Source organism: Anomaloglossus baeobatrachus, chromosome 3 (genome assembly GCF_048569485.1).
Source record: "Anomaloglossus baeobatrachus isolate aAnoBae1 chromosome 3, aAnoBae1.hap1, whole genome shotgun sequence".
Classification (NCBI taxonomy): domain Eukaryota; kingdom Metazoa; phylum Chordata; class Amphibia; order Anura; family Aromobatidae; genus Anomaloglossus; species Anomaloglossus baeobatrachus.
The window spans coordinates 662695022-662722172 of record NC_134355.1 but is presented as its reverse complement, the minus strand read 5'-3'; the positions used below and the strand labels follow the sequence as shown (position 1 = coordinate 662722172).

General features: G+C 44.5%; 1 protein-coding gene across 3 annotated transcripts in view; it reads right to left on the bottom strand.

The window, feature by feature from the left end:
* Positions 1-27151, bottom strand: part of LOC142297006 (cytochrome P450 2K4-like) — a 272736-nt gene that overhangs the window by 8534 nt on the left and 237051 nt on the right. For all 3 annotated transcript variants that reach the window (XM_075341212.1, XM_075341214.1, XM_075341213.1), the window contains 6 exons: positions 18345-18532; positions 15171-15333; positions 8260-8409; positions 7261-7421; positions 6372-6548; positions 2963-3104 (listed from right to left, as the gene is read on the bottom strand). In XM_075341212.1, the coding sequence (XP_075197327.1) occupies positions 2963-3104; positions 6372-6548; positions 7261-7421; positions 8260-8409; positions 15171-15333; positions 18345-18532 (981 nt within the window). The remainder of the gene's footprint in view (positions 1-2962; positions 3105-6371; positions 6549-7260; positions 7422-8259; positions 8410-15170; positions 15334-18344; positions 18533-27151) is intronic.

Here is a 27151-nt window from a genome sequence, read left to right as displayed (position 1 = left end):
GCAACCTAGGACTGAGAACATCAACAGTACAGGTAAGAGATGTTGAAAAGGCTGTAAATTGTACAGACTGTAAAAGAGAGTCAGAGACCCAAAAGAGAACGTTATCTTGGAGGTTGTGAAAGATAGTGAGAAGGTGTTGGTGACCCACAAAGTTTGCAGAAAAATCGAAAAGAATAACAAGATAGTAGTTACCATTTTATTTGGTTGTTAATAGAGCATAAGACACTTTACTAAATAGGTATAAACTCAATATGTTGTTTTCTCTTTTTTAATTAGGATCTAAGGAACTTTGAAAGACTTACTGTTAGCAATATCACGATGCTATCAAACAAATGAAATTGAGACAGAGACAAAACAGTTTGAAGATGTGCAATAAAGAGCCATTGACAAAACCCCATCAGTGAGATGAGTCCACCACTGTTGACTATGGCAATCTGCTCACGTGATCTGTCTTCACAAATAGGTAGAGACACATTTTATTACTATTATGGAGATTATGGAAAAAGTTCTCTATTTTTATAGACTGTCTAAGAGGACATGGATGTATTATTGTCTTTAAAATGTTGACATGATAAGCTAAATGACAAGAGTGCACAGCTTCCATCCTTTAAGAAATCATCTACAGGGCTCATGTTGATTCTGTCACAGATGTGTCAAGGCCGGCTGACAATCCGATGGCAGTAAGTGTAAGAAAATCCCAGAGATTGGCAGCATGTGTTGTTGACAGTTACCTTTTTCTGCAGCTGCGGACGTATGACCTTGGGGATCTGTCAGTTTTTCCTCTCTGTTGCCAGCCTCTGACTCCCTTTATAAACCTCACTCTGGGCATATTTGGGTGCGGTTTATATTTTGTCTTTGGCTGAGGTATGGAGAAGTCGTGTTTGTGATGGGGTATGCGACAGAGCAGGCAGGGACACCAGGCCCATGAACAATCCAACAAGCTTTATTGAGGTTGGGAGCATAGAACATTCAATATCCAAATTGTTCTTTAGAGTCCACAATGAGTCCACACAAAGAAAACAGATCTGGGGGCGCCACCCAGCAATCCGATGCCAAAGAACATGCAACAACAGTGCTTAGATGAGTTCCTTAAATCCGGTAGTGTGACTGGGACAACACAATCCCACGTAGCAGCTCATCTTCAATGTCCAATAATCTATACCTGGGCATCAGGATCTGCCCTCAGGAAGAAATACTATCCCTGCACCCAACAAAGCATCAACTAACTCAAAACATGTGGCTGAATCTCCCACCTCCCCTTATATCCACCCCTTGGATGGGCAGAAGTGCTCACACCCACCCCTTTAACATTTGCTACTTGTAGCTCCTAGTTATAAAGAAGTGTCTAGAACACAGTCTCCAGGACTGGTGTATTAGGGAAGCCCCCTGCAGAGGAGAACAAAGACAGCCAAGCAACCTACATGACGCTATATGGCATAGAGCACATGAATCAGGCCGGGGGTTGGGGAGGGACACATCTTCATAGTGTTGTTCTGTTACTCCAGACTCCTGTGGTTGCTACAGCTCAGATAAAGGGTGCTTTACATGCTGCGACATCGCTACCGATATATCGTCGGGGTCACGTTGTCAGTGACGCACATCCGGCGCCAGTAGCGACATCGCAGCGTGTAACACCAAGTAGCGACAATCAACGATCGCAAAATCGTCCAAAAATTGTGATCGTTGACACGTCGCTCCTTTCCTTAATATCACTGCTGCCACAGGTATGATGTTGTTTGTCGTTCCAGCGGCAGCACACATCGCTATGTGTGACACCGCAGGAACGACAAACATCTCTTTACCTGCGTCCACCGGCAATGCGGAAGGAAGGAGGTGGGGGGGATGTTACGTCCCGCTTATCTCCGCCCCTCCGCTTCTATTGGACAGCCGCTTAGTGACATCGCGGTGATGTCGCTGTGACGCCAAACGCACCTCCCCCTTGAAGGAGGGATTGTTCGGCAGTCCCAGCGACGTCGCTCACAAGGTATGTGCGTGTGACGCTGCGATAATGTTCGCTACGGCAGCGATCACCAAATGTCGCATGTACGACGGGGGCGGGTGCTATCACGCTCGACATCGCTAGCAATCGCTAGCGATGTCGCAGCGTGTAAAGCACCCTTAAGTGTTTGTCTTTGCCATCCTCCAGGCAGGTGTTTCTCCTGTATTGTTGTTACCCTGTGTCCTCCTTTAGTGATAGTGGTGTTGAGTAAGAGCTCATACCCTCCATCATTAAGGCCCAGTAACACACAACGAATTACCAGCGATCCCGACAATGATACGACCTGATGAGGATCGCTGGTAAGTCGCTGGGACGACGCTGATGAGATGTCACAGAGTCAGACCTTACCAACGACGCAGTAACGATGAGCGACCTGTATAACGATCTCGATGGATCATTATATATGTATAACGAACCGGTTAGGAGGTCTTTGGTAGGCGTCAAACACAGCGATGCGTCCTGCCCAGCAGGACATCGCATTTGAAGAAAATGGACCGGACCGTTCGGCAACGACTAGCGATCTCACAGCAGGGGCCTGATCGCTGGTAGGTGCACACATAACGAGAACAGAAACTGTGACTCGGCAACAATCTCGTTAGCGATCTCATTGTGTGTGACGGGGCCTTTACTTAGGGCTCATCTGCTAGGGTTTATTAGGGCCTCACGTATTCCATCTCGGCGACAGGTGCAGAACCTATATAGGGTCTGTTTGGACTGTGAGGGTGAGCCGCAGGTCATAGTGAGGGGTCACCACTTCCCCCATTCCCTAGCTATAAGACATTCCTTTCCACTTCCTGTGCGGTGTAGGTTCTATCTTTGGCCGTGACAGATTCACTCATGTTATCTTTTACTGTTCTCAATGATGTGTCAAAAAAGTCATAACATTAGTGAAGGATCTATATTGTAAACTTATACACACAGTATACTATTAATCTTATAATATTTTTTTTATTATTTTCTTACGCTGAATTTCTGGATATTTCATCATGAGCAGAATTCCCCATCTCAATGTGGTTGATGTGGTCTCCATTCCAGCCCCAAACAAATCTGACACCAGAGATGTTAGATTTTCATTGTGATAGAACTGGGAGGATTCTGGTTTTCCCTGGTTAAAAAGACCAAAATGATAAAAAAACAATACTTCCTATCTGTTTTTTTCTTACAGAATATTCATGCATAAACTATACTATAGATTAATCTTGAGTATTAGCAAAGGAAGTGATCTTTCCACCCATTTTGAAATGTCAATTCTAAGACTTAAGGGTACTTTACACGCTGCGATCTCGCTAGCGAGATCGCAAGTGAGCGTACCCGCCCCCATCAGTTGTGCGACACGGGCAAATAGCTGCCCGTGGCGCACAACCTCGCTTACGCCTTGTCACACGTACTTACCTGCCCTGCGACGTCGCTCTGGCAGGCGAACTGCCTCCTTTCTAAGGGGGCGGTTTGTGCGGCGTCACAGCGACGTCACACGGCAGGCGTCCAATAGAAGCGGAGGGGCGAAGATGAGCAGGACGTAACATCCCGCCAACCTCCTTCCTTCCGCATTACCGGTGGAGGCAGGTAAGGAGATGTTCGTCGCTCCTGCGGTGTCACACACAGCGATGTGTGGTGCCGCAGGAGCGACGAACAACATCATACCTGCAGCAGCAATGACATTAAGGAAATGAGGGACGTGTCAACGAGCAACGATTTTTCACGTTTTTGTGCTCGTTGATCGTCACTCATTGGTGTTACACTCTGCAATGTCGGTAACGGCGTCGGATGTGCGTCACAACCGACGTGACCCCGACGATATATCGTTACCGATATCGCAGCATGTAAAGTACCCTTTAGTCCCAATCTCCAGTTAATAAAACCAACCTCATCTATCACTGGTCCTAAAATTATTCAACATCTTACATCAATGAGTCAAGAATCCTCAGTAGCTCACAGCTGCTGTGGCGCCCTGGACAAGCCAGGTCGTCACAGGTACTGCAGCAACACACCCCACACCCCGAGATAGGCACATCAGTCACACACAAATCCTTGTTGCCTCCCTCCAGGGGCTGATGTCCACACCAGGTGGGGTGGAGCCAGGTGGTTGGTCCCACCCACTGAGGAGTTCACAGTCCTGGAGGCGGGAAAGGAAGTCAGAGTAGTTCAGGGAGGGAAAGACATCTGTTAGGGAGAGTGAAAGTGAAGGAGTAAGAAGGAGTAGTAGAGGAGCAGACTGACCGTGTCCGGGTACGTGGGCCGGGCACCAAGAGCAAGGTTGGCAGACGGTGGTGGCCGTCTGCAGGAGAGGCCGATCGACGCGGAACCGTAGGGATGGGGATGGGCGGTGGCCCGCCGGTACCGAACCGGGGAGCGAAGATAGGCCAGCACAAACCAGCAGGGCCTACGGACCCCGGCCAGGATTGGAGTCGCCGTTAAACCGGTAAAATCCATTAGCGACTGGAACCTCCGGGGTTTCCTAGCAGCAAAGACCCGATTGAAGGCAACCGTCCAAACCGAGAAAGGGAAATACAGCTACCGCCACAGCTAGAATTCCCAGGGCCAGAGCCTGCGGGCAAAAGGGGCTCCTCCGGCACACATCCAAGCTGGGGAGCGGGTTACCGGTGGGAAGCCACCGGGACCGAAGACACACAACAGGTGCAGGGAAAGGCAGCCACCACCAACCTTCCGGGAGTGACCACAGCAGCCGGCTGCGGGACCCGTCCATCCAGCCGTTTGTTTTACCGGAGACTCTGTATTCATCATTGGCTGAGTGAGTACCACCGTGCCGTCTGGCACCGCGCTGCCCCCGCAAACCTGCACCTCGCCAGCCCGGCCTTACCCATCACCTCACCGGGCCCCGTGACCACCAACCCCTGCCCACGGAGGGGAAAACAACACCCAAGCTGCTCCCTGCCATCGCTCCCGGGATCCCCGTCACTAGCAGCGGTGGTGTCCAACCTCACCACAAACCGTGGGTGGCGTCACGGACCATGCCCTCCAACCCCAAACCACCCCTTTCACTCACCGGTGAGGAGCGCCGCTCGAGTCCCCGGATCTGGCCCACCGCTCGAGCCACCGAGCAGCGGCGAGCAAGCAGCAGCCCAGAGCCGGACTCGAGCGCGGTGAGCGCAGCGCCCTCCCCGCCCGCGACACTGCCATCCACAACTTCCAACATCACCTTTATCAACTGACTGTTCTCGTAACCTTCCTTGCTTTCTGAAGTTCAGGGGCTTAGCAACTTCAGCCACCCATCGGTGGACTCGTAAACATTTTTCTGGGCTATGCTCTATGTTGGGGGTCGGGTTGGCTCTTTTGATGACTGTATCTGGGAGAAAAATGTTTTTTTTTTCTCACAAACCGCATATGGCTTACCGGGGCAGCAGTGGTGGCACAGGGTAGGCGATACTGCGGGCTCGTGGGGTGACGTGGCGGCAAGCCTGCAGTAGCCGTTAGACTGTGGGCTGCTTTGTATCTCCCGCAGTGGACAAGAACAACTTCATTAAAATGGCCGCAGTGGTGGCGCATGTGCAGATCGCACTCAGCAGCCATTTTCTTGAAGTCCATCACGATGACTTTTAACTGCACATGATGATGGAATAAAGCACTTTGGAAAATTGGATGGTGTCTGCCGTAGATTTCTGCTTCCTGGACAACAGTCTCAGGGAACGCAGAGAAAAACTACAGAAAAGGTAGTACGCACATGAAGAGGACATAAATGTTGGATTGGAATTGTGATGGTGTATCAACTACTAAACCCTTAACACTCAGTGTACACAGAGTTCATGCCAAGGGAGGATCCATTGGTTCTTGTGGCTAAACTGTTCATTCCATTACATATACTGTAAAACTAACCCAACTTCTTATTAGCTGAAATAGTTGTAGAGTAGAGTTGAGGGAACTTGAGGTTCAAAGTCCAAAGTTTGAGTTCAGAAACCAACTACCAAATAAATAAAAATTTGCGTTCGAAGTACAAGTGAGTTACCAGTACAAACTGCTCATGCTAGGGGTAAAATCAACGTGATCAGATGTAGTGTGCACATTAAAAAAAATTAAAAAATTTGAAAATCCAGCCCACCCTTCCCCCGAAGTGCTCTGCTTATGGCTGGCTGCATATGGATGGAGACACGAACTACCCAATTGCAGACTTCCTTTGACGCTCGGATCAAGTCAGGGCCACAAACCAAACCTCATCTAAGGTTCGACTGTTCCCTCCGAACCAAACTGCCAAAGTTTCGCTCATATCTATTGTAGAGTATCGTGTACATTCTTCTTAGTTATTTTATTTGGATATTATGTTGTGTCATCTTTTTGGTAACATTTTTTAATTTTTACCTTTTTTATCTTTTCTTATTCCAATATGAAATGTTACTAACTGGTAAAATGTCCATTGTACCTCTTGTTGCTTGGCCAAGAAGGCATCGATGAGGTTCCTTTGGTCATTTACATCCAGCTCTTTCTTCTGTTTCGTAAATGTTCTTCTTATGAAGTTATGAAACTCTTTGATATTTTCAAAAATTTGTTTGTGAGCCCCGGGCAGCCATTTCACAAGAGATGGATAACTATTGTACAGCTATAGCAAAAAAACAATGAAAAGAACAAAAAGTTTCAAGAATATAGTCTAATGGAAATATATATGAATATTAGATAAAAAAAATAATATTAGACAGACAGAAGCAATTTCACCACTCTCGGTTCGGGCGTATCTTAGTCTAGACCCTGTTGAGTGTGGTTATCTGTTGCGCTCTTGGCACCTTTACTTCTCTGTTGGGCATCTATCAATTGCTCACTGGCAGAACCAGTTTTCATCTGTATATGAGCAGTTCTCTTTGCTTAGTCACCCCATAACAAGCTCTATGCCTTGCCTTTCAACACTTCAGCCACGCTTTATATTGGGTGGGCAATGGTTCCTCCATCTCGGACAGTAAACAGAAGCACCTGATATGTATCTCTGCGCCAGCACACTAATTGGCAAGCATATCCAATCCTCACTTTACTTGATAATATGCTCCTATGCAGCCTTAGATCCTGATCCCCTCGCATGCCATCTGTGACTGACCATGGATGGTAGAAATCCAATGCATAAAAACCCTGGGCCATGATGAAGGTTGCACTCTAGCGTTGTCCCCCACACATATTACTCTGCCAAGTCTACCTCGAAAACACACCCAGAACATTAACTCTGAGATATATAAAATCAACTACGGCATTGTCCCTACCAATGGATCCTTTCACAGTTTCAAAAGTGCACTACCCTAACCCCACATTCCAGCATAATCACTTACCATGACCCAGGGGCTGGTTAAAAGTTTTATATTTTCATTGACTAAACTCATAAGACGTATTATAGTCGGATCCTCGTAATCAAATCTTTTACTCAAGAGTATAGACACAATTATATTGGTTACAGCAGCATAAATACTGGTCACGTTATCAAAGGGCTTTCCTGAAAAATAAGGGACAAATATAAATATTTTTTTTTTATTGATATTTGTTGACCTTCTAATTTATTTATTTATTACATGATCTTGAATGCATACCTGAGATGTCACCTCACCCCGTAGAGGTGCATTCTTCTATATCGCTATATTTATAGGGTATGTCATAAAGTTCTGATAAGTGACCCCACTTTGTAATACAAGGTTGAAACCTTAGGCGGGCTTTGCACGCTGCGACATCGGTAACAATGTGTTACCGATGCTGCAGCGATAGTCCCGCCCCCATCGCACGTGCGATATCTAGTGAAAGCTGCCGTAGCGATTATTATCGCTACGGCAGTTTCACACGCACATACCTGCCGTGCGACGTCCCTCTGGCCAACGACCCACCTCCTTCCTAAGGGGGCGGGTCGTGTGGCGTCACAGCGACGTCACACGGCAGGCGGCCAATTGAAGCGGAGGGGCGGAGATGAGCAGGATGTAAACATCCCGCCCACCTCCGTCCTTCTCATTGCAGCCGGGAGGCAGGTAGGTGATGATCCTCGCTCCTGCGGCTTCACACACAGCGATGTGTGCTGCCACAGGAGCGAGGAACATCGCACCTGTCGCTGCACCGGCATTATGGAAATGTCGGAGGCTGCAGCGATGATACGATAACGACGCTTTTGCGCTCGTTCATCGTATCAAAAAGGTTTTGCACATTGCGATATCGACTGCGACGCCGGATGTGCGTCACTTTCGATTTGACCCCATCGACATCGCACGTGCGATGTCGCAACGTGCAAAGCCGCCCTTAGACAAAATATGGGCATGAAATTTTTCACAGTGACATACTATATCACTCACCTTCATATGATTTCAGCTTCTGCACTAAACACTCGGCCTCCTCGATGATCTTGTCTTCTATGGTTTTCCTTCCCATTCCATAATCTCGTAGTGTGGACAGAGTAAATCTTCTCATCACTTTCCAGTTCTCTCCATTGGAGAACACAACACCTGAAGACATTAGACATGTGGTATGTACAAAAATTGATATTTAGGGGTTGACCGGCCCTTCACAATGTCTGCAAATCCCCTGATAGGCCCCAAAACCAATAACTGGACTTTCCTGTTGGAGATTATACTAACTGTTTATGTACAAAGATTTATTCTCCTACAAGAGATTTGCCTCCAAAATAACACTAACCACCACTTATGCAACCTTTTAGATTTTTGCTGCCTGCCATGAGCAAATAATGCTGTTTAGGGGGCATACGGCATATGACCACTGGCCCTCCAAAACTTGGGTCTGTTTTATGGAGCGGGATGGTGGGTTAATTGCATTGCTATTTTCACAAGGATCTCTTACACCTCAGGACCGATAGATTGCATTCCCTTTTTAACCCCATGCCTTAACACTAGAAGTCCCAGGAATTTCGAGCTCCATAGGGTTCCAATGGTAGAAATGTTAAATGACCCCTCTCTGGGACTTCTAGTGTTAATGTCCCACATTTTATTGTTACAAACTACAATAATATTCTGTTATAGTGATGGTGCATACACAGATGTGCCTGTAGAATCCATAATGCTGTTGGGTTGTTTTGCTGTATGTGGCACTAGAGAACTTGCCTTTATCACAGGAATCATGAAATCAGAGAATTATCAAGAGATTTTAGAGCAAAATATCCCACCCAGTGTAGGAAAACTTGGTTTGAATCGAAGATCATGGGTCTTAAAGCAAGACAATGACCTAAAGCACACATTAAAAAAGTACACAGGAATGATTGAAAAAGAAAATATGAACTATTTTAAAATGGCAAACAATGACTCCTGACCTCAATCCTATTGAAAATCTTTGTGAGCTAAAATCTGCCATTGGGAAAAGAACCCAGCAAACATTGAAAAGCTTGAACAAACTGCAAACAAAGAGTGGGAGAAAATAAAAGCTGAAAAGTGCAAGAAGCTTATAGATGGCTACAAGAAATGTCTGGAGGCCATCATCAATGCCAAAGGGTGTGCAACCAAGTCTTAAGGGCACTTTACACGCAGCGATATTGCTATTGATATCGCTAGCGAGCGTACCCACCCCCGTCGGTTGTGCGTCACAGGTAAATCGCTGCCCGTCGCACACAACATTGCTAACACCCGTCACACTACTTACCTGCCTAGCGACGTCGCTGTGGCCAGCGAACCGCCTACTTTCTAAGGGGGCGGTCCGTGCAGCATCACTGCAGCGTCACTAATCGGGCGCCCAATAGAAGCGGAGGGGTGGAGATGAGCGGGACGATCATCCCTCCCACTTTTTTCCTTCCTCATTGGCGGAGGCCGCAGGTACGATGTTGTTCCTCGTTCCTGCGGTGTCACACGTAGCGATGTGAGCTGCCGCAGGAACGACGGATAGATAACAGAGAGCACAAGAGAGTGGTGTTTTAATGCCGCGCCAATAGATCACTTCAGATGATGTTCAGACCAGTGTTACTTTATTGTTTTCCAGGTCAACGCGTTTCTGGGGCATCTGCCCCCTTCATCAGGACCACCAAAGAAACAGATAACATCCAATCTCTTAGATTGGATGTTATCTGTTTCTTTGGTGGTCCTGATGAAGGGGGCAGATGCCCCAGAAACGCGTTGACCTGGAAAACAATAAAGTAACACTGGTCTGAACATCATCTGAAGTGATCTATTGGCGCGGCATTAAAACACCACTCTCTTGTGCTCTCTGTTATCTACCGTTTTGGTGGCTGCAGCCTTGGATTGTGTGATACATGCGATTACAGTAGTTGTGGCTTCTCACAACTACATCTGGTGAGTAGTTTCACTCCCCCACCCCCACCCCTCACATATTGGGGTAAGACCCTATGCGCTTGTTTTTCCACAGCTTTTTCTCCGTGTTGCAGGAACGACGAACAGCATCGTACCTGCAGCAGCAACGATAATCGGGAATGGAACGAGGCATCAACGATCAACGATCTGGTAAGTAATTTTGATCATTAACGGTCGTTCGTGCGTTTCACAGGCAATGATGTAGCTAACGAGGCCGGATGTGCGTCACGTATTCTGTGACCCCCAACGACATCTCATTAGCGATGTCGTTGTGTGTAATGCGGCCTTTAATTAGGGCTGCCTTTATTGCTACACATGCTGTTTATTTGGTTTCTTCTTTGACATTGCCACATGTAAGTTGACAAACAATGTTTTATTGTTGTATTACTTTGGAAGACTAGTTAAAAATCCCGAGGATATAACTTTGGTACATTTCCATTTATTTCTGAAGATATTGTACAGTGTATGAAAAAAAATGAAGGGGTGCCAATAATGGTGAGCATTACTGTAAACCCTTAGATGTCACTATCAATAGAGGGAAAGAGGGTAACAGATCACCTATTACACTGAGGCTATAATGCAATTTTAATGATATTATAATAAAATTATTATAATAAAATACATATACACGTGGACAAACTTGTTGGTACTACTCGTTAAATGAAGGAAAAACCCACAATGGTCACAGAAATGATAAAACTAATAATAAATAAAAAAAATCTATGAAAATTAACAAATGAAAATCAGACATTGCTGCTTTTCTGCTTCACCAGATTTTTTTTTTTTTTAAAAATAAAAATGATGAAACAGGCTTGGACAGAAATGATGGCACCCCTGAAAATAATGTGACGAAAGGGACATGTTAAATCAAGTTATGTCCACTAATCAGCATCACAAGTGTCTACAATCTTGTAACCAGTCAGTCGGCCTGTATATAGGGCTACAGTTACTCACTGTGCTGTTTGGTGACATGGTGTGTACCACACTCAACATGGACCAGAGGAACCAAAAGAAAGAGTTGTCTCAGGAGATTAGAAAGAAAATTTATAGACAAGCATGTTAAAGGTAAATGTTGTAAGACCATCTCCAAGCAACTTGATGTTCTTGTGACTAGAGTTGCACATAATATTCAGAAATGTAAGATCTATGGGACTGTCGCCAACCTCCCTGGACATGCCTGCAGGAGGAACATTGATGACAAATCAAAGAGATGAATTATACGAATGGTAACAAAAGAGCCCAGAAAAACTTCTACAGAGATTAAAGGTCATCTTCAAGCTCAAGGAACATCAGTTTCAGAGTGCACCATCTGTCATTGTTTGAGCCAAAGTGGACTTCATGGGAGACGACCAAGGAGGATATCATTGTTGAAAAAAATAAATAAATAAATAAAACGCCAGACTGGAATTTGTCAAACTACATGTTGACAAGGCACAAAGCTTCTGGGAAAGTGTCCTATGGACAAATAAGACAAAAATGGAGCTTTTTGCAAGGCACATCAGCCCTATGTTCAAGGACGGAAAAATTAAGCATATCGAGAAAAGAACACTGTCCCTACTGTGAAACATGGAGGAGGTTCTGTTGTGTTCTGAGGCTGCTCTGCTGTATCTGGCACAGGGTGTCTTGAATATGTGTAGGGTACAATGGAATCTCAAGACTATCAAGGGATTCTAGAGAGAAATGTGCTGCCCAGTGTCAGAAAGCTTGGTCTCAGTCGCAGGTCATGGGTCTTGCAACAGGTTAATGACCCAAAACACACAGGTAAAAAAAAACAAGAATTTCTAAGAGGAAAATATTGTACTATTCTGAAGTGGCCTTCTATGAGCTGTGACCTAAATCCTATTGAGCATCTTTGGAAAGAGCTGAAACATGCTGCTGGAAAAGGTGACCTTCAAACCCGAGACAACTAAAGCAGTTTGCTCTTGAGGATTGGGCCAAAATACCTGTTGAGAGGCGCAGAAGTCTCATTGACAGTTACAGGAATCGTTTGATTGCAATGATTACCTCAAAAGGTTGGGCAACAAAATATTAAGTTAAGGAGGAGAAGGAGGAGGAGGAGGAGGAGGGAAGGAAGGAGGGCGCCATCATTTCTGTCCAGGCCGATTTCATGAGTTTTATTTTTTTTTTTAAATTCTGTGAAAGCAGAAAAGCAGCAATGTCTGACTTTCATTTGTTCATTTTCATAGATTTTTAATTTATTATTACTTTTGTCAGATTCAGGTTATTTCTGTGACAATTGTGGGTTTTTCTTTCATTAAACGAGGGGTACCAACAATTTTGACCACGTGTGTAACTGTTATGGTGGATAATTCTATCAGTCATTTTAATTGGACAATACCAAACATGTATAGTTTATTTCATATTTTCTTGCTCTTTCATGATAAATTTATGTTTGAACAAAATACAAAATAAAAACTCTACATATTTTATTAGTTATTGAATGGAAATTATTTTTAGGATATCTTGTAGAGAAACTAAATGTTACTTATACTGCAATGAACATGCCAAAACTACCAACATTTCGGATTTACAATTCTCTTTCCCTGAAAAATGCAAGTTAATTAATAAATGATATGAACCCTAAAGGGTTCCATTAAAACTGAGAATTGAGCAAAAAGATTATTTACGTTAGTACCTGCTGATGCCGAGTCCTACCAACCGTCTCCTACTGGTCAGCATCCTTGTTGCCGCTTTGATTAGTAATTTCAGTGTAATGTCATCATTCAAACATGATGAACACTTATCCCTCTAGGCCTACTAATGAGAAGAGGTGCCAAGAATGCCGACAGATAAAAGGAGGCAGTCAGGTTTGTGATCCAGCCTTGGGATCTTTTCATTCCTCTAAGACTTATGTTTGCGCAACTCTAATGCCAGCGTCACACTACGATATATCGGGCGATATGTCGTCGGGGGTCACGGATTCCGTAACGCACATCTGGCATCGCTAGAGATATCCTAGCGTGTGACAGCTACAAATGACTGTGAATGAGCAAAAATACTTATCTTATCGTTGCTCGTTGACACGTCGCTCATTTTCAAAATGTCGTTCCTCCTTCAGCGCGCCATTTGTTCATCGTTCCCGAGGCAGCACACATCGCTCCGTGTGACACCCCTGGAACAACAAACACAGCTTACCTGCGTCCCGCCGGCAATGCGGAAGGAAGGAGGTGGGCAGGATGTTATTGGGCGACCGCTGTGTGACGTCGCTGTGACACCGAACGTCCCTCCCCCTTCAGGAAGAGGATGTTCGCCGCCCACAGCGAGGTCGTCGGAGGTAAGTGTGTGTGACAGGGGGTTAACGACTAATTGCCCGTGACGCACAAATGACGGGGGCGGGTACGATCGCTCTTGCGATCGCACGATAGATCATCCCGTGTGACGTCGGCCTAAGGCTAGGTTCACATTTCCGTCAATTTGTATCAGTCACAATCCGGATTTCGCTGCGCATGCTCTCTGTCGGCGGCCGAACGATCAGCTGATCGCCCGGCAGCCACCTTCTGTGAGCGATCAGCTGATCACACAGCGGCCGGCTGCTGTGAGCGATCAGCTGATCACCCGGTGGCCGGCTACTGTGAGCAATCAGCTGATCAACCAGCGGCCGGCTAATGACAGCGATCAGCTGATCACTCTCATTAGCCGGCCGCCGGAAGATCATCTGTTCGCTCTCAAAAGCTGCTGGCTATTGTGAACGATCAGCTGATTGTTCTCTCTTTCACGTTTTACATCGGAGTCCAACAATGAATTCTAATTCTTGTCATCCATTGTACAACGCATCAGTCACAAGCGTCAAGCAACGCATGTGACTGATGCAAAACAACGGAAATGTGAACCTAGCCTAAGGGTTACGTCAAGGGGAAAAATGTTATGGCTTTTAAAATACTGCAGTGATAAAAAGAATTAATCCTAAAGGCATAAAAATGTACATGGTCTGTGTCTGTATGTCTTGGCCATGGCCAATGGTCTACAATGGTAACACTTTGCTTACTGCCCAAGGTGCCAGTTCTATTAATTCGGCCCTTGTAGAGCACCATCATATCACATGTTCTGGCTTATTGGGTAGCCATAGAATATAGAAAAAAAACTCAATTTTAAAAAGGAAATATCAAAATAGGATTTTTCTTTACCAAGAAGTTGAGTTTTCTAATTGTACTTTAGCAAATTTAGTCAAATATTTAAGTTCAGGTGTAGGATATAGGAGGTACAGAACTAGTTTTGGACTCAGACTCTGGTGTTTGAAGAGACCTAAAGCCTTCCCTATCATAAATATTAAAAACGGCATATGTTTGTTGGGAGCTCATGTTGTAAAATTTACACCAGATCCAGGAGCTTCAGTCATAGACATCAGCAATCAGAATCCTCTTGACCAGAATGTTTTCAGGCTTAACCTAATTCCACCACATTTCATCCCTCCATGGTTGTAAACTACTCTATATGCCATTAACACTAGAAGTCCCAGAGAGGGGTCATTTAACATTTCTACCTTTGGAACCCAGAGACGGGTCGAATGACCTGAAGGATTTTAGCTAACATCCTATAATCACCGTCTTTTGTTCTGCAATTAAGGCCATTACTGTCGCACCACAGGAGGTTGTTGTTTTCCATTGAGTTTAGCCATTTAGTTTCTAGTTAGTTCTATTCAGTTTGGACTAAGGGTCATTTGACCCTCTTTCGGGACTTCAGGGGGAGCTCGAAATTTATGGGACTTCTAGTGTTAAAAGGCCCCAGATTAGTAGATAATCAGCAACTACTCAGCTCCTTTTCAGTGCCACCACAGGAGAAAAGAGGCATTACACAGTAACCTATGAAATCAATATTGATAATACATTGACATGAATGGTCCTTCAAGGAAGATTCCCTCTTTATAGAAGCTCATCTTCAAGCTAATAGATGAGCATCCCAGACAGAGAACATATTTAATAAGAAGAAAAAAAGTTTTAATGAACAGAAAGACTTACCGTAGCCTTTTAATGTCTCTGAAAACATCGGTGTGTATGGCCTTTCCGAAAAATAGTCAGCATGGTTGACTAAAGCATCTTTAATGGTATCATAACCACATAGGATGATGGTTTTTGTCATTCCAATCTGGATACTAAAGACTGGGCCATACTGTTTGGCCAACTGTGAATAAAGGAATCATCATACAATCACCCAATGCCCAAAACTGTCTTACCCACTTTCATATTCACCCATTATAGGAGGTCAGTTACGATGAAGAGTTCTACTTTAATTGCCATAAAATTCTGTTATAGATCATGGGTGACTGACCAACACTCATTTGAGAACCATAACATTGTCTCACTACCATTCAGGAGATTCAGTCATAGAAATAGAGAAGTGTGTACGAGTGCTAATTTTCTAGATGTAAAGCCCCATGTAACCACCCAAACATCCCATAAGAGTTTGTTCACGCTTCTGTTTTTGTCAGGTTACCACCAGGGGGAGCTGGAGCCCTGCAGGAAAAGACACTACACAGAGCTGAATCAGCATGGAGGTGGACACACAGTGTGTGCTGAAGCACTGCCCTGCAGAGTCAGCCAGAATACAGAGGCCATAGGCCTGCGGGGGATGGTCGGGCAGGCCAGGTCATACACAGTACGGTGAGAAAGAAGACTGGAGGAACCAGCAAAAGAGGGGTCGCGGTAAGGCCGAGGTCAGTACCAGACGAAGCAACCGAGTCGGGAGGTAGGAGGAAAAGGAACGACTGGGGCTATTGTGGGAAGGAAGGAGGTGGGACAGAACACAGACAGCGCACAGGGGAAGGACGGATCAGAAACACTTACAGGCACCAGCAATTACAGGCAAAGCTGTGCTAAGCTTATAGCCGACGCTGGTTCACAAGACAGAATTTAAAGCATCCAAGCTCAGGAAGTGAGGCCTGAGAGAAGGCTCCGCCCCCTAGTCATGTGGACGGGGAGGTGGAACCATGACAGGTTTACTGTCTTTCTTTAGCTATATGGTTTTTTAACTGTTTTAACTCCTATCTGGTTCAGTGTTTTGTACTTTTCTGAATCAATAAAATTATTATTTTTTGCTTGGTGATCCCCTGTGTATGGCACATTCTTTCTTTCTCACATTTTGTGTTTTTCTAAAACATAAAACTACAGCATGGTGTAAGGCCTAGCATATGATGGGTTCTCTAGTTGAGCAAATTTAATTTCCTTTCATAGTTTCATAGTGTTTAAGGTTGAAGATAGACTTAGGTCTATCGAGTTCAATCCATGACCTAACATGTTGATCCACAGGAAGACAAAAAAAATCCATGAGGCAGACAGTAAGAGCCACATTAGGGGAAAAAAATTCCTTCAGCACACGTCATGAAGTCATGTGAGGCCTACAAAGTCGACAAAGAGTGGAGAAGATGGAAGACAGAAGAAAAAACTGGAATCAGAAGTTGGGAAGCTGTGATACCAGGACAAATGGGGGTTCGAGATGAGTAGAATATATTTTTTACTTCTCCTTTCATTATGTTCTGGGCAAAACTTAAGAGAATATGTCTAATTGAATTTCGATTATTTCTAATGGATGCCACAGACGATCAGTAAACAATCCTGATTTATAAAGGAGTTCATCATAAATTGTTGGTGTCCATCATTTTGATGGGAAGAATAGTGCTGCATCGTACTCTGCTTGTGGAATCTGAACCTGAGATGGAGGCTTAAACCTCAATACTCTTGCACTGCTATCTAGGCCACCAATGTAAACCTACAGTTGAACAATCAATAAGTAACCCATAGTTGTTAGAAAGGGCAGCACTAGAGAAGTTGGTTGGGTAGAACAATCTGTGATTGGAAAGGATGTACATGTGATACTGAGTCGCAATGTATAAGGGATAATCATTATTATTATTTATTATTATAGTGTCATTTACTCCATGGCGCTTTACATGTGAAAATGGGTACACATAATAGGAACAAGTACAATAATCATAAATAATACATGGTATGTACAGGTACAGGAGGAGAGAGGAACCTGCCCGCGAGGGCTCACAGTCTACAGGGGATGGGTGAGGATACAGTAGGTGAGGGTGGAGAAGACTGAGGGTTACTGCAGGTTGTAGGCCTGGCGGAAGAGGTGGATCTTCAGGTTCTTTTTGAAGCTTTCCAAGGTAGGCAAGAATCTGATACAGTATGTTGTGGCAGAGCATTCCAGAGTATGGGGGAGGCACGGGAGAAATCTTGGATGCGATTTTAGGAAGACGAGATGCGAGGGGAGTAGAGAAGGAGATCTTCTGAGGATTGGAGGTTGTGTGCAGGTAAATTCCAGGAGACAAGGTCACAGGTGTATGGAGGAGACTGGTTGTGGATGGCTTTGGATGTCATGGATAGGGTTTTAAACTGGAGTCGTTGGACAGTGGGAAGCCAGTGAAGAGATTGGCAGAGAGGAGAGGCCGGGGAGTAGTGGGGGGACAGGTAGATTAGTCAGGCATCATAGTTTAGAATAGATTGAAGGGGTGCAAGACTGTTTGAAGGAAGGCCACAAAACAAGGGGTTACAGTAATTCAGGCGGGAGATAATAAGGGCATGCACTAGTGATTTTGCAGTTTCATGGAAAAGGAAAGTACGAATCTGGGAAATATTTTTGAGTTGCAGGTGGCAGGTGGTGTAGAGGGATTGTATGTGTGTCTTGACGTTAAGAGCAAAGTTGAGGGTCACTCCCAGGCAGCGAGCACGTGGGACTGGGGAGAGTGAGCAGCCATTAACTGTGATGGATAGGCTTGTTGGGGGGGGGGGTGAAGTGAAGGAAAGATAATGAATTCTGTTTTGTCCATGTTAAGATTAAGAAATCTTGCTCTTCCCCCTAGAAGGCTTTACGGAGCAATGGCTGCTGAGGATGATCCGCAGAGAAGGTGTCGGTTGATACTGGAAGTTCCAGGGACAACAGAAAAGAAGGAAAGACAGGCTGCCAGGGAGGAAGACAAGACAGGAGCAGTATCAGGATAGGAGCCAAAGGTCAGGGCAGGACTACCTAACTGGAGCATCTGTAGATAGAGCTCTGATTCGATTTCTGAATCTACCAGAAGCAAATTTAAACATGGGGTAAAACGGGGTAACATGGACCATTACTACAGTATCATTCACGTTAAACCTTGCCTATAAACAATGCAAATGAGGTTTTCAATAAAGTGTTACCTGCATAAATGTTTTATGGGGTCTTCCTATGTCCATCATGAGAACATTTCCAATGATCGGTAAAGGTTTTGGTCCAGGTGGGAAATTTTTGTTATTTGTTTGTTTTCTGTTCTTGAAAGCTTTGACCAAAAACAAGATGACAACGATGGAGAGGAGAACGGTGACCAGATCCATGGTGAATGTGAGGTCTGTAAAATATAAAAATTCAAGAAAAGTTTGTTTGAAAATATTTCATAATGGGGCACAAAGATTTTTCGTGAATGCATTTTGAGGAATATTTACATAGAAATGTATATAAAAGCTATTACTTAAGCTAAAGCTATTGTATTTGTAGACGCATAGACATTAGAGGGCTAGCCTTAATACTGCTAGATTTTTTTATATACCTGACAGATTACCAGGTAGATGCAAAAAATATCTATTAAAGGAGTATTTCCATCTCCAAGATCCTATGCCAATATGTAGTAGGTATAATAATAAGAATAATATTAGCAAATACCTCCAATTAGAAATATACTATAGTTTTCCTGATAAGTCATGGCAATAGCTTAGATATCCATGGTTACGACCACTAGCAACTAATTGTGCCCATATGCGCAGCTGTAGCCATGGATACCTAACCTACTGCAATGCCCTGCACATGAGGTAAGTGACATAGCTTTTCAGAAGAACTATACTACATTTCTAATCGGAGGTATTTGCTAATATTCTTCTTATTACACCTACTACGTAATAGGATAGGATCCTGGAGATGGGAATACCTCTATAAGTGTAAAGCCTGTGATTGGGATATTACTATAGGGAAGATGAGAAGTGTAGGTATATTTTATCTTTTATGGACTATTGACGGCATAAAAAAAGGGGTCTACAATAAAAAAAACAGTCTAGGTGCAAAAACAGTATAAAGAAAAGAAAGACTTTGCTTTCTCCAAAGTCCTGGTCCACTACTTTTATATTGATGGCCTATCTGTCAGGCTAGGTATGGGGAGTACCAAGTGAATGATGAAAGGGAAGGGAAGGGAAACCCTGTGTCTAGAGAAGCGGGAGTTGCTGATCCTTGATCATGCCTACCATTGGCCCTGGTTTCCCTCACTGCCCCTGATATGTTTTGTAGATATGCGCTGAGCTGGATACCTGGCACTATGCTGACCATGATCTGGGCCCTGGGTAGGGAGTAGATAGGACTAGCTCTTTGTCAACCTCACTAGGCACTAAAGGACACAGGGATAACAAAGAAGGGAACACCACAAACAACTTATCTCAAAGTAGATACAGAGAGAGGGACTAAAAATGCAAAGAACTCCAGATGATTGCAAGCTTGCAAGGATCTGTAGAAAGTAAGAACTATCACCAGCACTGAGTAATTAATAGTGAAGGTAGATAAAGCCACCAGGCAAGTGCTGATGAAATGCAGCTGAGAGGCGTTAGAACTCCGCAGGGTTCTAAAGAGAAAGAGATGAAATCCAAGCAGAAATAATAGGTCAGGGAGCAATTTGCACTGCCAAATGCGTTGACCTTCTATAGCCAGACACAACAGGACTGTCTGCCACCCATGGCACACCCGTAACGCTATCCTTAGAATAGGTCATCAATATCTGATCAGCAGGGGTCACCTTATGTTCCATGTTAATGCAATGACTCCAATCTTCAGGGCAATTTACATTTTTAATACTAAGCCTTTCAGCAAATTTTTCAATATGTCTCACTACTCTTTCTGCAATAAAACAATGCACACTTAAGGCGGCGTTACTCGCTACGATATATCGTGCGATCGCATGAGCGATCACAACCCGCCCCTGTCATTTGTGCGTCACTGGCATTGCCCATGGCGCACAATGTCGTTAACCCTCGTCACACGTACTTACCTCTCTAACGACGGCGCTGTGGGCGGCGAACATCCTCTTCCCGAAGGGGATGGGAAGTTTGGCGTCACAGCGACGTCACACAGTGGCCACCCAATAGAAGCAGAGGGGCGGAGATGAGCGGCCGGAACACCCCGCCCACCTCCTTCCTTCCTCATTGCCGGTGGGATGCAGATACGCTGTTGTTCGTCGTTCCGGGGTGTCACACGTAGCGATGTGTGCTGCCTCAGGAACGACGAACAACCGGCATGCAGAAGGAGGAATTACATTATGAAAATGAACGACGTGTCAACTAGCAACGATAAGGTGAGTATTTTTGCTCATTCACAGTCGTTCGAGGTGTCACACGCTACAACATCTTTAACGATGCCGGATGTGCGTCACAAATTCCATGACCCCGACGACATATCGTTAGATATATCGTAGCGTGTGACGGGGCCTTTAGACCTCATTCAAACTCCCGTTTTTTTCACCTATGAGAAAAACCTATTCTTTTTTTTATTTTGCAGTCCATAAACTCAGACCGCACTTGAATAGCACCCAATTGATGTCTTATTTTTTCATCAACCCATAGATTTCATTGTCGATTTTGATCTGACACTCCTTTTTGTGACTTAGCAGGGACCACTCTTTCCGCAGAAAATCATGGACATATGAATGACCCCATTCACTAATATAGATTCAATAGCTATCCATGGAAAATACGAATAGCACTGGTAAGAAAGAACGGATGCCTCAATGAGGCCAATTGCCTCATTCAGACTTCAATGTTTTTCACATAATGGATCAAGTTTTAATCAAATGTTTTCACTGATGAGAAAAAAAATGTTTCTCCACCTTGTACTACCTAAGTATATACTTTTGTTTCCGATTTTAATCCAACACTCGGATCAACATTAGACATATCTCCATGGTTTTGCAAGGACCACTTGGTCTGCCAAAAATTAGACATGTAAGAAGCCCAAAAAACTATCCTACGTACAAGCGCTATCCATAAAATACACAGATAGCACTGGTACAAGAAAACCTGACATTTGAGTGAGTCCTTTGTCTCAGTTTTGTTTTAACAGCAATTGATGTGGACGACTTAATTATGTATTTTGACACTAAAAGTACAGAATAACACCCATATAATGTCAAGAAAACAGAGTCATATGGATTTTAAATAATATTACCAGAAAATACTATATACCGCTACTCAATGAGCAGATTAGTGCAATCTGGCAATTCAAGAAGGATATAAATAATGGAGCTGCACAATCACTACCATAGAGTGCACAAATGGCATATCCAAACTGAGTAAAAATAATTCTACCATAATGTGTCTAAAGCCTGCTTTAGACGTTGCAATTTCGCATACGATATCGTATGCGATTTGCAACGCCCCCATCGTATGTGCAGCACGTTGAATTTGTTGAACGTGCCACACAAACGATTATTTCCCGTCACACGTACTTACCCGTCCATATGACCTCGATGTGGGCGGCGACCATCCACTTCCTGGAGTGGGAGGGACGTACGGCATCACATCGACATCACGCGGCAGCCGGCCAATAGAAGCGGAGGGGCGGAGATAAGCGGGACGTAAACATCCCGCCCACCTCTTTCCTTCCACTTTGCCGGCTGGAGCCGCGGGAGGCAGGTAAGATCTGTTCAATGTTCCCGGGGTGTCACACACTGCGATGTGTGCTGCCTCGGGAACATTGAACAACCCGACGTGCAATTCGTTAGGATTCAACGACGTATATGCAATGAACGTTTTAACATACAATCGTAATCTCACGTAGCTGTTACACACTACAATGTACCTTACAATGCCGGATGTGCATCACTTACGACGTGACCCCGCCGACACATCGTAAGATATATTGTAGCGTGTAAAGCGGGCTTAAGGCCGGAGTCAAACTTGCGAGTGTCTTGAGCGAATCTCGCATCGGAATCACCCAGCATGGCAGCACACTCTCCTGACAGGAGCGGCTCAGCTACATAGAAATACATGCAGCTGAGATGCTCCTGTCAGGGGAGTGTGCAGCCGTGCCGGGTGATACTGATGTGAGACTCGCAAGTGTGAATCCGGTCTAAATAATATGTCCAAAAATAACATATTCCTGGCCATATAGGACTATTACAAGTAACTATATACAAGAAGTATCCATATATATTCATGCTCACCACATACAGATACTCACATACGCATTGTCACTATATATATATATATATATATATATATATATATATATGCACATATACGTAATGCCTAGTCGCAAGTGATGTGATAAAATGCTAAAAATCCAGTTAGGCAGTTTGCAAGAAAATTTCATTTGCATTAAATTTATTTAATGCAAATCAACTTGTAACAGTGCATCTCTGAAGAAGAATGGCCGCTCTTGATAGGGCTTCCACAGACAGACTTTACAGTAGCAATTCTGTTTAGCGGGTCCCAGTGGAGTCCTGACCTTACTTCACAATTTAACCACTTTCAGGAATCTGGAGTTATTCAAGGCCCCTAGCGTTACGCATATGAATTGGCTGCTGGCTGGTGGATCGAGCTGGCAGAAAGAAGGGTCAACAAGTCTGGTCATGTCTAGAGATGAGCAAACCTGAGGTTCGGTTTTCAAACCGAATACCAACTAAAAACACAGGGCTCGGGTTCGGGGTTTAGATGGTTTACGTGCGAACTTAATTTGCGCGAGTAATGCTATGCTCAGGTCCACTTGGTGCTGAGTAGAGATGAGCGAACTGGTCCCGGTTCGGCTCGAGGCCGGTTCGCCGAACGGGGGTCCCGTTCGAGTTCGGTTCGTCGAACGTTCGACGAACCGAACTCGAACGTATAGGCTAGAATGGGAGGCAATCACAAACACATAAAAATGCATGATAAATGTACACAAACAGTTAATAAACATTGCCATAACACTTACCGGTCCTCGCGATCCCTTCTGCACTCTGTCTCCTGCCGCTATTCCATCCGATGATCGCTGAATCCTCCCGGTGACCTGCACTGCCAGCAGAGATGCAGGACCTATCGTGACGCCAAAATAGCCATGTGACCAGTCATGTGGCTATTATCTCATTGGCTACAGACTGGTCACATGACTATGACACGTCATGTAGGACCTGCGAGTGCATCTCTCCGGTACACGGTGCACATATGTGTATCGCCGTGTACCGGCGACATGCTCTAGCACACGGTCGACTCCCCATTCCGTTAGGGACCGGCTGACACAGCCGGTCATTAACGGAGATCACCGTTGCCATAGCAACGCAGTTAGCGGTGACGTCACCGCTAACCGTGGCTCCGAGAGCACCGTTGCTATGGTAACGCGTCTGTCAGCGTTACCGCTAGCAGCCAGCAGTGATCACTCACGGAGTGAAGGCTGCACGCTGCTGCACGATTGTAGTGAGCATTGTAGTGAGGATGGAGGTTCCCCAGCCCCATTGATGAGCTGGTGAATCTCATCCTCACTACAATCGTCACTACTACTACACTAGAAAGAAAGAAGACAGAAGAGCAGGATCGTGGAGGGGTGACAGGGGGTAATAAAGATGGAGTCTCTAATGTGTCTGTGTATTTATTTCTATTAAAGTATTTTTTCTCTGTGTGGTGTCTTTTTTTTAACCCTTTATTGGACATTCTTAATGGCCGGGTCAAACGTGCCTGACATTAAGAATCTCTGGCTTAATACTGGCTGGTAAAACAAAGCCAGTATTAACTCATGATTACCCAACAAGCCACCCGGCTCCAGGGCTGTTGGAAGAGTTGGATACAGCGCCAGATGATGGCGCTTCTATGAGAGCGCCATTTTCTGGGACGGCTGCGGACTGAAATCCGCAGCAGAGGCGCCCACAAACCTCGGGCTAACCTGTGCTGCGGATTCCAATCCCCAGCTGCCTAGTTGTACCCGGCTGGACACAAAAATGGGGCGAAGCCCACGTCATTTGTTTTTTAATTATTTCATGAAATAAGTGAAATAATTAAAAAAAACGGGCTTCCCTATATTTTTGGTTCCCAGCCGGGTACAAATAGGCAACTGGGGGTTGGAGGCAGCCCGTGGCTGCCAGCTGTACCTGGCTAGCATACAAAAATATGGCGAAGCCCACGTCATTTTTTTGGTGGGCAAAAAACTTCTGCATACAGTCCTGGATGGAGTATGCTGAGCCTTGTAGTTCTGCAGCTGCTGTCTGCTCTTCTCCATACAGACAGACAGCAGCTGCAGAACTACAAGGCTCAGCATACTCCATCCAGGACTGTATGCAGAAGTTTTTTGCCCCCTGAAAAAATTATGTGGGCTTCTCCATATTTTTGTATGCTAGCCAGGTACAGCAGGCAGGTACGGCTGCCCCCAACCCCCAGTTGCCTATTTGTACCCGGCTGGGAACCAAAAATAAAGGGAAGCCCTTTTTTTATTATTTCATGAATTTCATGAAATAATTAGAAAACAAATGACGTAGGCTTTGCCCCATTTTTGTGTCCAGCCAGGTACAACTAGGCAGCTGGGGATTAGAATCCGCACCACAGGTTGGTCTGAGCTTTCTGGGCCCCACTGCTGCGAATTGCAGTCTGCAGCCACCTCAGAAAATGGCATTTTCATAGAAGCGCCATCTTCTGGCGCTGTATCCAACTCTTCCAGCACCTGCCTGCTATACCTGGCTAGCATACAAAAATATGGCGAAGCTCACGTCCTTTTTTTGTAGTTTTTTGGCAAAAAAAATAAAAAATGCTTCCCTGGATTTTCCATTGCCAGTGAAGGTAACACCAAGCAGTGGGGGTTAGCAGCCAGTAGCTGCTTGGATTACCCTTAGCTAGCAATACAAAAAATGCAGCGGGAGCCCATATATATTTTTTTTAATTATTTATTTAAATAACTAAAAATAAAATGGGCTTCCCTGTATTTTGATTGCTGGACATCACAGTGCTGTAAAAATAAATCTTTAAAAAAATGACGTAGCGCTCCGCGGTATTTTTGATTCTCAGCGCAGATAAAGCAGACAGCTATGGGTTGCCACCCCCATCTGCCTGCCGTTACCTTGGTTGGCAATCAAAATACAGGGAAGCCCATTAATTTTTTCTATTTAAAAAATAGTTAAAAAAAAAAAATGATGTTGGGTCCCCCCATTTTTGATAGCCAGCTAGGGTAAAGCAGACGGCTGTAGCCTGAAAACCACAGCTGGCAGCTTTACCGTGGTTGGGGATCCAATGTGGAGGTCCCCTCAGGCTCTTTTTTATAATTATTTTATAAATATTAATAATTACACAATAAAAGTAGGGTCCCCCCCAAATTGGATCACCAGCCAAGGTAAAGCGGACAGCTGTGGTCTGGTTTTCTCAGGGTGGGAAGGTCCATAGTTATTGGGCCTTCACAGCCTAAAAATAGTAGGCCGCAGGCACCCCAGACGTGGCGCATCCACTAGATGCGCCAATCCTGGCGCTTCACCCCAGCTCATCCCGTGCCCTGGTGCAGTGGCAAACGGGGTAATAAATCGGGTTGATACTAGCTGTAAAGTCACCTGAGATCAAGCCCAGCAGTTTGTGATGTCATGGCGTCTATTAGATACCCAACATCATAAACTGTCAGTACTAACAAAAACAAAAAATCGACAAAAGAAATTTATTTGAAAAAACAGTCCCCAAAACATTTCCTCTTTCACCAATTTATTGTAAGAAAAAAAATAAAGGGGTCCCACGACGACTCTGGACCGTCTAGAATATGGGGGGGAGACACTCAGGGAACGTATCCCCCATTTTCTAGGAGTGCGGACCCTTCATGTGAGGAGTGTGGGTGCAATGAATCTGCACTCACTCTCCCCGGGTCCACAGCAGCAGAGTCCATGTCGTAATGGTTGCTACCAAAGCTGCAATGCCCTGCTCATGAGGTAAGGGCATGCCTAATCAGGAGAACTACTGTAGAGGAAACTCTGCTCACTGGTATATAGGTGCTCAGAGGTAATAATAGATAAAATTAGTGAGTAACCTCGGCACTCTAAATCTCCCAGACTAAGTCAGAAAGTCACAATGGATAGTAATGCAAAATCACTCTTTATTGGTCCATATTAAGAAAAAAAAATTTTTCATAAGCATATATGTGTTTGTCCAAAACAAGTTACAAATGACGTTTCGGCCTGAGCCTTCGTCAGATTGGACTTATCTGCATGTAATCATGAAAAATGACAATAATCAGTATCACATAAGAGTGAGAGAACAATAACATAAACTCGAACAATGTAGAGGTACAATTGGGATGCAGCAAAAAAATTGCAACACAGCAAGAAATGAAACACATGATACAAATGTCATAATACAGTACAAGGACAATATAGTAATGACAAATATGGGGTCAGAGTAGACTTATACAGCTCTGGTACGAAAGAGATGTCAATCATAAAGTAACATGTGCAGTAGGTGTAGAGCTACAGTATGCATGGCAGAGCTAATGGGTAGACCGACCATAGAAAAAGAACGGAGAAAAAGTGGAGAAAAAGTGGAGAAAAAGTGGAGAAAAAGTGGAGAAAAAGTGGAGCATAAGAGGAGAAAAAGTGGAGAAAAAAGTGGAGAAAAAGTGGAGCATAAGAGGAGAAAAAGTGGAGAAAAAGTGGAGAAAAAGTGGAGAAAAAGTGGAGATTAAGAGGAGAAAAAGTGGAGAAAAAGTGGAGCATAAGAGGAGAAAAAGTGGAGAAAAAAGTGGAGAAAAAGTGGAGAAAAAGTGGAGAAAAAGTGGAGAAAAAGTGGAGCATAAGAGGAGAAAAAGTGGAGAAAAAAGTGGAGAAAAAGTGGAGAAAAAAGTGGAGAAAAAGTGGAGAAAAAGTGGAGATTAAGAGGAGAAAAAGTGAAGAAAAAGTGGAGCATAAGAGGAGAAAAAGTGGAGAAAAAGTGGAGAAAAAGTGGAGCATAAGAGGAGAAAAAGTGGAGAAAAAAGTGGAGAAAAAGTGGAGAAAAAGTGGAGAAAAAGT